This window comes from Ursus americanus, chromosome 2 (genome assembly GCF_024610735.1).
Source record: "Ursus americanus isolate L20-20 chromosome 2, mUrsAme1.1.p, whole genome shotgun sequence".
In the NCBI taxonomy this organism is placed as follows: Eukaryota; Metazoa; Chordata; class Mammalia; order Carnivora; family Ursidae; genus Ursus; species Ursus americanus.
Window position 1 is genome coordinate 46,008,706 of NC_142128.1, and position 12,065 is coordinate 46,020,770.

General features: G+C 44.5%; 1 protein-coding gene across 1 annotated transcript in view; it reads left to right on the plus strand.

Annotated features, from left to right (window-relative positions):
* The window catches only part of SDHC (succinate dehydrogenase complex subunit C), a 33,643-nt gene that overhangs the window by 19,454 nt on the left and 2,124 nt on the right, over nt 1–12,065 (plus strand). Inside the window, exon 5 of the mRNA XM_045783822.2 lies at nt 9,974–10,137. Coding sequence (XP_045639778.1) covers nt 9,974–10,137 — 164 coding nt within the window. The remainder of the gene's footprint in view (nt 1–9,973; nt 10,138–12,065) is intronic.

Sequence of the window (12,065 nt, forward strand, 5' to 3'; positions counted from 1 at the left end):
TGAATAGAGATACGGGATCCCTGAGGAGAGGACATCTCTGAAGGAGTTGGAGAGCTTGCCGGAAGGATGAGCAGGAGCGATCCTGAAGAGGAGGTCGGGGACGCATTCAGCAGGGAAACCACCGTATGCAGAGGCCTCGGCGTTGGGAAGCGTTCAGTCCCTGGATAGTGGTGATGGGGTCTGATTGTTTGAGAGTAGTGTTTATGGGAAAAGTGGCAGAAGGTAAGGCTGGAAAGTGTGCCAAACATTAAAGGACTTTGCCCCACAGAGAAGTTGGAACTTGATCCTGTAGACCGTTGGAAGTCATAAAAGGTTCCTGTTCTTGGGGTTCCTGGCTGGCTAAGTTGGTAGAGCACATGACTTTTGATCCTGGGGTCATGGGTTCAAGCCCCACATTGGGCATAGAGCTTACATTCAATTAAAAAAAAAAATTCCTCTTCTTATATGTTCCAGTAATAGGACAAAATGCCAGGACAAATCCATGATAAGGTATTTATCCAGACTGCAGCCAATATATAAATTCTACAAAGCATGTTGAACTAAAAAGTTTGATGACGCTAGTTTGACTTTAAAATAGAGTCTAGTGAAAAAGAACTTTATAGGGGTGCCTGCGTTGCTCAGTTGGTTAAACATCCAACACTTGATTTCAGCTCAAGTCACCATCTTAGGGTTGTGAGATCCAGCCCCGCATCAGGCTCCACGCTGGGTGTGGAGCCTGCTTAAAACTCTCTATCTCTGCCCCTCCTCCCCCTCTAAAAAAGAAAAAAAAAGAAAAAGAACTTTACAAACAGTCCTTTAAAACGTGGAAAGAGATGGCTAGTAACCCTCTTCCTTTACTTAGGGCTGTAGGGATTAAAATACTCATGATTTTCCACAGTGACCGATGGTGTGGCAGTCTAGATGAAACCAGGTAAATACCTTCAGAACAGCAGGGGGCCAAGCTCCCTTGTGAGTGGGGGGGGTGCAGAGCAATGACCAAGACGCACCGACACACAGCAGTAAAAACAAGGAGTTTAGAAAAGGCCCAGATGGTTGCTAAATAGCGGGTATTTGCGAGGAATGCAGCTGTAAGTGAGGTGTACAGTGACCTCGAGTGGGTGTAAGGATGGTCGTGAGCGTTTTGGATAGTCGTTCAAAGCAGGTTAGATTAGAGAATCAGCCCTTCGGTGTGAGATGCCCTAAATGCATAGGCAGACCTTCTGCTCAGGCAGTCAGCTCCTTTTCTAGAAAAGAAGGCCTTAAAGATTTATAAAGGAACTTACAGATTTGTAAAGGAACTAATAGAACTCCAGAACGACTGCTTTTTTTTTTCTGGGCTTGTCATGAGATGGGACATAAGTCACTGATGCTCAAATGTGTTAGAAATCCTGGTCACTGAGGCAGTGGAGAGAAAGTAACAAAGCAAGCTTTGGAGTAAAGCAGTCCTGAGTTCTATATCCTTACTTCCTTTTCTGCTTATAATAATGCCTAGCTAGGATTGTGAGGATTAAATTAAATACTATCTGAAGGGGCGCCTGGGTGGCACAGAGGTTAAGCGTCTGCCTTCGGCTCAGGGCGTGATCCCGGCGTTATGGGATCGAGCCCCACATCAGGCTCCTCCACTATGAGCCTGCTTCTTCCTCTCCCACTCCCCCTGCTTGTGTTCCCTCCTTTGCTGGCTGTCTCTATCTCTGTCGGATAAATAAATAAAATCTTTAAAAAATAAATAAATAAATAAATAAATAAATAAATAAATAAATAAATAAATAAATAAATAAAACTATCTGAAGTTCCGGCTATAAATCAGAGTTTTCATGACCCCTTCCTCAGGTTCGATAGTTTGCTAGAGTAGCTCACCAGAGTTCATGAAAACACTTCACTTACGTTTACTGACTGTTTAAATGAAGGATGCAACTCAGAACAGCCAAATGGAAGATCAGTGTAGGGCAGGGTATGGGGGAGGGGCGGGGGAGTGTGCATGGAGCTTCCATGCCCTTTCTGGTGTAATGCAGCTGAGTAAATAAGATCTAATTGGTTTTATTCATTGATTCATGAGTTGGGCAGCATCCCCTCTAGCGAGGAGAGAGATGCTCTGCTGAGCTAAACAGAAGAAGTTTTTAAAGGTAGAAGGCTTACCAGCAACAACAATAATAACAACAAACGGGCACCTGTCTGGCTCAGTCGTGTGGCTCTTGATCTTGGGCTTTTGAGTTTGAGTCCCACACTGGGTGCAGTGTTTAGTTAAAATCTTTAAAGAAGACAGAAGGAAAGAAAGGAATTTATTAGCAAGGAATGCATTGTGTAGGCAGGGTTGTCCTAAGGGGAGTAGAAGGTATCTATCAGTAAATGTCCTAGTATTGACCAGGAAATTCCATGTTGACTGGTTAAAGGTTACAACCCTGGGGAGTTGAAACTGCAGTTAGGTTAGGCATTAAGGTAGGTTTGCTGATTTGGCCTAAGTGTCACCATGATAGGCCTGTGGTTTCTTTTAACACCACCCTGTCAGCATCTTGATGTGTTCAACAACTTGAAAGCTGTCCAAACCCTGTATAGTTCAGGGGTTTTTATGGAGCTGTCATCACCTAGGCTTAGATCATTTACCATTAGCTCAGTCACCAGCCACTCATTTGCAGATATCGGGGGGGTGGGGATGGGGATGAAAGTTCCAACCCTCAATCATGCCTTGGTCCTTCTGGCAACAGGCCCCATCCTGAAGCCATCTGGAGGCCCCCAGCCACCAGTCATCCCAGTAGCATACTAAAGGCACTCTTAATCACTCTAGAGGTTCCAAAGGTTTCAGGATCTGTGTGCCAGGGACTGGGGGAAAAGAAAAATATATATTTCTTATCGTATCACATCTTTGAACAAGGAATAGCAATCAGTTAATTAATCAGAAATGACTCACCAAAGCTTTCCTCATTACAAGTGAAAAATGTAGGAGTGGAAACCAAATATACGATTTCCTGAATTCTCCTCTGATGTCTAGGATACCGGGAAGCAGGCAGTAGGCTCTCCTCCTGCAACCTCAGTGCCTGAGGAGGGGCCCCTCTAACGGCTAAGCAGTGTAAATGGGGAAAACAGAGCCACTGAGGCTGTCCCGTCTCATTGCCAAGACAAATTAAATGGTGCTTTCGCCTGGCCGCCAGGACAAGCTCCAGCCTCCTCCACTGCGGCGAAGTGCTGTGTACAGACCCCGGTGGGTTGTCAGGACGCCCTGTGGCCACTTCCAGGAACCATCCTTCTTCCCAGCAAGCCCCTGCAGATGTCACTGCAAGTGGAAATGAAAACATGGGGAAGAAAGGCCCTGGCGGAGCTGGCCACGTGGTGATGAAACTCGGGGTGACAGCAGCTGGCTGCTCTTTTTGCTGAAGTGTCCTCACACTAATCTCCTCGTGTGAAGTCGTGCCTGTGCCTTCCCTGCAGCCTCTGGAGGGGGGCGGGGGGCAGGAGGGTTCTTGCCCTGAGAAGTAAAACAGTTCTGAGACGCGTCTTCTGGCGACCGTCAGTCTTGCCAGGCGGTTTCATCTTGGCAATGCGAGGACAGAGCTGTCGCACTTGTGAAGCCGGAGGGTGTGAGAACAAGCGTTTCAACTACAAATGGTCATTTTCTTAATGGGACAGAATTAAATATTCGAAGCATTAATGTAAATAGTAATCACTACCAGGCCTGTATTAGGAACTTCATATCTAGTACTTAATTCTCACCGTCCGAACAAGGCATTAATATAAGCAGAAGGGGAAGTGAGGAAATAGTAGCTGGTTAGTGACAGAGTGGGAACTGAACCCACATTGCCTTTCCCCAGAGGTTGTGTTCTCACCACTTTCTCTCCACCGCCTCGGTGCCAGTGACCAGGATTCCTGATGTATACATAACACATCACATTTGAGAATCAGTGACTAATGGCCTGTCCCATGAAAAGCCCAGAAGAAAAACACAGCCACTTCGGAGCCTCACTGGTTACCTTCTAAGTCTGTATGGAAGGCCTTTCGCTTTTCCAGAAAAGAAGCTGCCTGAGCCATAGGTTTGCCTGTGCATTCACGCAGGCTGTCACTGAAGGGCTGATTCTTCAGCCTGGCCTGTGTGAAAGGCGGGGCAGAGCCGGGAATGATGCTGCTGATGTCCAGTCTGATACCCAAGGTTGGATGTGTTGTTCTGTATCCGACAGTGTATACATCTCATTAGTAAATAATTGTGGTTACTTAAGACCGAAATTTTTTTAAAAAAAATTTCTATTATGTGGATGATTTTTTTTTTCAGATGGCTACTGAATTGTTAGGACATAAATACTTGAGTTGCTTGAATCGAATTACTTATGAAACAAACCTGTTAGGTATTTCTTTTGGCTTAGGGGCACGCTGATAAAAAAAAAAAACTACTGAAAACACTCAGGTACCACAAACTGAGCTAGTTTGAGAAGATTTGGACAGAAGCTATGACCCAAGAGGATTCAAGGATCTTTGACAGTCTGGACAGATAGGAAGTTAGGGGGCCCCTCCTCTGTTCTTTGAATTTCAGTGCAAACCTGCAGCTCCGAACTTACAACAGCCGCACATGGGCCTTAGATATCCAGACAGACTCAGCCCTGGTCCGTGCACCTGACGGGACAGTCTGACCGCTGAGTCCCAGGGATGGCCACTCATCGCAACACTAACCTCTAGAAGACCAGACTGATAGGACTGCCTCATCTTAGAATAACACCAGCTACTCTCGGATAGCCTCCCAGAGTCAAAACTAATGGAAATACCAAGGTATGAACAGCAGTGTCTTCCGCCTTTGCTTCTATGAATGTTTTGGAATTTTATCAGTTAGTTAAATCAGTTCAAAAGCAAATGAATGTCTCAAAATAAATCAGATGTTCTCGACACCATTCTACTGCACCAGTTTTTTCAAGATCAGTATTTTTTGAACGACAGAAACACCAGCAAGTCTAAAAGAACAGTTATGAGTCAGCAGTTTATAGGTGCTTAAGAAAAAAGTGTGGTGTTAGTGGAAAGAATCTGAGTTTTATGTTCGAATCCCAGCCCATTCACTTAATGCTCAGTAAACTTGGATATGCTTCTTAACGTTTCTGAACCTCCTTTCTTCAGCTGTTAGTGAAATGAAGGTGGTACTAATTTTTCAGATTGTTATGAAGATTAAATAATTATGGAAATTTTAAGTAAATGGTGGCTGCAGCAATAAACATTTGAAATAGGTGGTATTTTTCTGACGGGTTGGGTACTTAAAAACAGAAAATGACACAGTGTCTCTGGATGTACACAAAATGGTTATCACTGAGTGGTGGGATTACGGGGAACTTTTCTAAAGCATACATTTCTATAATGTTGTAGTTCTTTGCAATTATTTTGTAATCAGAAAAAATAAATGTTGTCTCTGGGAGGTTAAGGAGATCGGGGGCTCATTACACGGATTCCAGTCCAGATGTAATTAGAAGAGAGACCATACTGGCTGGCTGCCTCTCTCTTCTTTCAAAAAAGGCCCTTTTCTGAACTCTTTTTACTCACAACACTTCTGACACCAAATGCATGTTTTTCTGATTAACGATAAATTTTCCAGTTCTCCAGACACCAGCTGGGTGTGTCCAGTTCAGCACAGCGCTGATCCTCACTACGCAGAGTTAGTGCAGACCCCGCAGGTTAAGGGCGCAGCCCCACAAGACGGCCCCCACTTCAGTCTCCAGTCACGGGTCCCACGTTGCCAGCTGCACTTCTTGACCCAGTAGCGTTGAGAACGTGCTTTGTGTTGCTCTCTGTGTGAAATGCGGTGCTTACAGAGGTGAGAGCCGTGGCCCTTCCCTCGGGCTCCGCAGCCAGGTGGATTTGCCTCCCCCAGGTGCCCCATCCACGCTTCACACTTCACTCATCGCTTGCATGCGGGTGACCCTCAAATCTGTGTCTTTAAGCCAGAGCCCAGCCAGCTTTAGACCTTCAGCCAGCTGCTTACTGCGTATCCTCACGTGCTGTTCCTGGGGTACCTCCAGCTTGGCGGTACTCTAAACTGATCGACATCCGTTCTCAGACAACTCAGAACCGAAACCAAAAACAGCCTGCATTTCCTCGTTCCCTGTGGGGGGAAGGGCATTATCTAGTCACTAGCCCATGCAAACCACCATCCTTGACTTACCTCATTTACCCCATATCCCCAAATTTTATCAGATTTTCCGTTCTTTATTCTCCCTGTACTGTCTTCAGTCAAGCCGTCCCCTTCCTCCGCTGGAGACTTGGAATTACCACAGCATCCTCTTCAGACTCTCTGCCGCCGCTGACTCCCCTCATCCGTCCCCCTGTTGCTACCAAGTTGACCTTTTCAAAGGTCAAAGGTGTATCTGACCGTATCACTGTCCAGTGTAAACTCTTCATGATTTATCAGTCCCCTTAGGAATGGCAGTGTTTGACCCAAGTAACCATCCCCTCCTTCTGAGGCCAGGGCCGGTCATTGTTTCCGTGTGCGATGCGGCCTAAGGATCCTTCCCACTATAACACTTCTTTTTTTTTTATTTTTTTTTTTATTTTCAGGTATACAGTATATTGATTTGACAACTCTATACATTACTCAGGGCTCAGGATAAGTGAAGTCACACCTGTCACCGTACAGTGCCATTACAGTATTACCGACTATATTCCCTATGCTGTACTTTTCATCTCTGTGATTTATTTATTTCATAACTGGAAGTTTGTACCTCTTAATTCCCTTTATGTGTTTCACCTGTGCCTCCACCCACCTCTCCTCTGGCAACCATGAGTTTGTTCTCTATATTTAAGAATCCATTTATTTGTTTGTTTTGTTTTTTAGATTCCACATATAAGTGAAATCATGTGGTATTTGTCTTTTTTTTTTTAAGATATTATTTATTTTTGAGAGAGTGCGAGCACGAGCTGGGGTGGAGGAGCGGCAGAGGGAGAAGCAGACTTCCTGCTGAGCAGGGAGCCTGCTGTGTGACCAGATCCCCAGACCCTGGGATCATGACCCTGAGATGCTTAATGCCTGAGCTACCCCAGCACCTGGTATTTGTCTTTTTCTAGCTAACTTACTTCACTTAGCATAATACCCTCTCGGCCCATGCATGTTGTTGCAGGAGGCCAGATCTCTTTCTTTTTTATGCCTGAGTGATACTCTACTGTGTACGTGTACCACATCCTCTTTAGCCATTCATCTGATGGACACCTGAGCTGCTTCCATATCTTCCATTGTAAATAATGCTGCCATAAACATAGGAAATTAGTGGGGTTTTTTTTAAGTTTGTTTGTTTGTTTGTTTATTTATAGTAATCTCTACACCCAACATGGGGCTTGAACTCACAACCCTGAGACAAAGAGTCATGCTCTTGCAACTGAGCCAGCCAGGCGCCCCGAATTAGTGTTTTCGTTTTCTTTCGGTAAATACCCAGTAGTGGAATTACCAAATCGTATGGTATTTCTGTTTTTAATTTTTTGAGGAACCTCCATACTGTTTCCCACAGTGTTTGTACAATTTACATTCCCATCACCAGTGTGCCAGGGTTCTTTTTTCTTCACATCCTTGTCAACACTTGGTATTTCTTCTCTTTTTGACACTAGCCATTCTGACTGGTGTGAGGTGATATCTCAGAGTGGTTTTGATTTGCATTTTCCTGAAGATTAGTGTTGTGCCTCTTTTCACACATGTGTTGGCCATCTATGTGTCTTACTAGAACACTTTAGATAGCCATTATTAATTGATAGGGGTTGGCACTGAGATGAACCGTGTTTGATTGGCACCAAGATGAAATCTGTCATCCTCGATTGGCAGGATCAAGTTGAAACTCTGTAGTTTAGCATATAAGGCCCTCTGATGTATCCTGTCACTCCTGACTTCTCTGCCCCCTCAGCTCTTTCCTCAAAATTTAGCTTAACTACACCTCTGAAAAAGCTTTTCAGGATACTGTCCCCCTCCTACCAGATGGGTTTTGATTGTTCTGTGTGTTCCCGAGCACCCCACGCACACGTATGCCTTTGTTACGGTGCTAGTGACTTCTGGCACCTTCCTTGGACCGTAGACTGATGCACTGAAGTGTCTCCCCTACTAAACTATAAGCTGCTTTTTTGTTTTAAATATTTTATTGATTTAGTTAATAATTATTAATTATTAATAAATATTTAAATATTTATTTGAGAGAGAGAGTGCACAAGAAGAGGGGAGGATCAGAGGGAGAAGCAGACTCCCTGCTGAGCAGGGATCCTGATGTGGGGCTCAATCCTGAGACTCCAGGATCATGACCTGAGCCGAAGGCAGACGCTTAACCCACTGAGCCACCCAGGCGTCCCTAATTCTATCAATGTTTTGAGAAACTGCCAGATTGTTTTCCAAAGTGGCTGTACCATTTCACACTCCCACCAGCAATATGTGAGATCCTAATTTCTCTACATCCTTGCCAACACTTGTTATTACCTGTCTTTTGATATTTACATGTTATTAAATATAAATTAGACGTATTTGAGGGGCGTATGGGTGGCGCAGTTGGTTAAGTGTCTGACTTAATTTTGGCTCCAGTCATGATCTCAGGGTCGTGAGATCAAGCCCTGCGTTGGGCTCCATGCTAGGCTTAAGATTCTCTCTCTCTCTCCTTCTCCCTCTGCCCCTACCCCCTGCTCGCTCACTTGTTCAGTCTCTCTCTGTCTAGGAAAAAAAATTAAACACATTTGATATTTATGTAAATGTGTATATCTTATATAAATGCACATAGTTTTATATTTAGATATGTTATAACATCCTGGTAGTTGTGAAGTAGCTTCTCATTTTTTTTTCTTTTTTTGAAAGATGTTATTTATTTGAGAGAGAGAGGGAGAGCACAGAGGGGAAGCGAGAGGGAGAAGCAGACTCCCCACAGAGCAAGGAGCCCAATGCGGGGCTCGATCCCAGCACCCTGGGATCATGACCTGAGCCGAAGGCAGACACTCAACCGGCTGAGCCACCCAGGCGCTCTCCTCATGGTTTTCATTTGCATTTCTCTGTTGGCTAATGGTGTTGAGCATCTTTTCATGTTCTTCTTGGCCATTTATTTATCTATGTTTGGAGAGATAACCTATTTAGATCTTTGTCCATTTTTAAATTGGGTTTTATTTTTGAGTTGTAAGATAAAGTTGTAAGTTTATTATTGAGTTGTAAGAATCTGTAGTATATTCTGGATACACGTTCCTTACAGACATATGATCTGCAAATATTTTCTCACGCTCTGTGTTGTCTTTTTACTTTTTTTTTTCTTTTCCCGTTTGAGTGTAGTCGGCACACAATGTTACATTGGTTTCGGGTGTACGACATACTGGTTTCGCTTCCCTTTACGTTATGCTGTGCTCAGCGCTGTTGAAACCACCATCTGTCACCACGCACACTGTCACTCTACCGTTGACTGCTCCCTATGCTGTGCCACTTATTCATGTTTTTACTTTCTGTATGACATTGTTTGCAGCACAAAAAATTTTAATTTTGATAAAGTCCAGTTTATTCTTTTGTCACGATGGTTTTGGCAGCATATATAAGAAACCAGTGCCTAATCTAGGGTCGTGAAGATTGACTTCTGTGGTTTTCTCAGAGTTTTAATGTTTTAGCTCTTACGTTTAGGTCTCTGGTCCATTTTATGGTACATTTTTTGTGTGTATGGTAGAGATTTGAATGATTTAAAATTTTTTCTCAGTCTTTACCTTGGACTGAATATACTGTTTTTACTTTTTCTTATGGAGATGATAATGTAGGTGCAGTCCGAAGGTGACCTCTAGAGTGCCAGGTGAAGTCTTGTAGAGAGGGATGTTGGAAGGAGGAGTAACATGCTAATGTGTACGGCAAATTTAAGACATGAGGGTCAGGTCCCTAGTAGCTTACCTCCTACCACAGACATGAACATTATTTTAAATCTTCCCCATTTCACAATGGGTCGGAATCGTATGAGGTGCCCGGGCCTGTCAGAGGACCGAGTTTTCTGTGTTACAGTAGTGGTAGCTGGTGGGCAGCTGTAATGGGCTCACTTGGTTTTCTCCTCAGGGGTCTCTCTCTTTGGCCTGTCGGCCCTGTTGATCCCTGGGAACTTTGAGTCTCATTTGGAACTTGTGAAGTCCCTGTGTCTGGGGCCGTCATTGATCTACACGGCCAAGTTCGCACTTGTCTTCCCTCTCATGTATCACACCTGGAATGGGATCCGACACCTGGTAAGTTAATTGTTGGTTTATACATTTTCTGGGTGAAGGGAGTGTAGGGGAGTGTAGGATTCCCTCCTTCATTGCCTGGGTTTAGTGCCACCCCTAAAGTTAGTTGTCTGGACCTTTGCTCAGGGGCTCTTGGGGAGAGCTAAACTAGATCCGTGTGCACTCCCTGGCAGCCCTGCTGGGGATCCCGCTGAGCTCTGCGTGTAGGCCTGGCAGATACTTGCAGGGTCTCAGTGTGAACTGCTCCATTTTGAAGGGGAGTGTTGCTAAAGGAGACCCCTGAAGCCAGGTCATCCCTCTGACATAGAAGGCAGATTTATGAGATAATTAATTGGTACCTACAATGTGTCAGGCTCTATTCTAGAGCCTGGGGTGTCAATTCTGAGCTAGATGGTTGCTGCTTTCACTCTAACATTCCTGTCAACCCAGGGTGACAAGTCCAGCTGGAGTCAAATATATTAAGTTTTGTTATCTTGACATTGGATTGCATTAATTGTTTTTGGTTTTTGTTGAGCTCTTGGAGAGAATGGGGTACCTAGGATTCCAGATTTTAATATTGGGGTTAGGAATCTTTTGATGGCCTGAAAACAGTCCATGCTGCCTCCTACATGACTTTTCTCCTCCTCTTTTTTGAATTTTTGTTACTATTTTTTAATTTATTTATTAGAGAGAGAGAGTGCATGCACGCGTACTCAGGGCACATGTGAGCCAGGGAGGAGCAGAGGGAGGGGGACAGGCAGACTCTACTGAGCGTGGAGCCCAACGTGGGGCGTGATCCCAAGACCCTGAGATCCTAACCTAATCTGAAACCAAGAGTCAGACATTTCTAACCTAATCTGAAACCAAGAGTCAGACATTTAACCGACTGAGCCACCCAGGAGCACCTCCTTCTCTCTCTCTCTCTTTTTAAGATATTATTTATTCATTAGAGAGAGCACATGCAAGAGCACACGTGCACAAGAGAGTGAGAGCAGGAGCAGGGTAGAGGGAGAGGGAGAAGCAGACTCCCCACTGAGCAGGGAGCCCAACGTGGGGCTTGATTCCAGGACCCCGGGATCATGACCTGAGTCGAAGGCAGATGCTTAACGGACTGAGCCACCCAGGCACCCCCTCCTTCTCTTTTATAAAGGAATTAAAGCTTAATCATGCCTACCCCAGGTCAGAGAGCAGTCCCTCCTCCAGCATTTTAAGATTTCATGTTTTGTGGTCTCTCTACCCATGGTCTTGCTTTCTTTCCCGGAAAGACAATTATGATTCGATTCTTTCTTGTCTTCCAGTTTCTTCCTAACCTGAGCCATCTGTCAGATGGATTCTCTTGCCTTAATCTGACCTTTATAATTTCCACATCAGAATCCAGAAACAAGCACTTTCTGAATTTCAATCTGGTCCAATAGACAGTTTAATGGAATCAGAAAAGTGAGAGCCTAAATGACCTATTTAATTAAGTGTATCTATCAACTGTTCCCTGGGGCAGTGTTCAGTTTGATTCACAATGACTTCATTTCCCTCCGGGAGGGGGTAAAGAAGGAGGGCATTTCCATTAATGACTCCTTATTCCACAGAACAAATCTCTCTAATGAAAATCAGCTGATCAGCTTCCTCTGTTCACATCCTGGCTCTAGAGGGCTTGCCATATATTTGCTTTTGTCTCAGTATGAGGGGAGGGAAGGGGAAGAGGTTTTGCAAAATCTCAGAACTCAGTCAAGGTTTTTCTGCCCTGGTTCCTGCCTGTAATGGTAATCTCTTTGTTGAGAGAAGTGAGGAGCCTAAAGGCTTTTCTTAAGCCCTTAAATCTGCTTTTATTTTTTCTTGTAGCAAGTACTGGCTCTGAGTGTGGGACAGGATTTGATCTGTTCTCCATGACAGACAGTCCTAGCTCTTGCCCTCTGAGCTTGATAGTTGCCTTCCCAGAAGATCTAATGGGGAGAGGG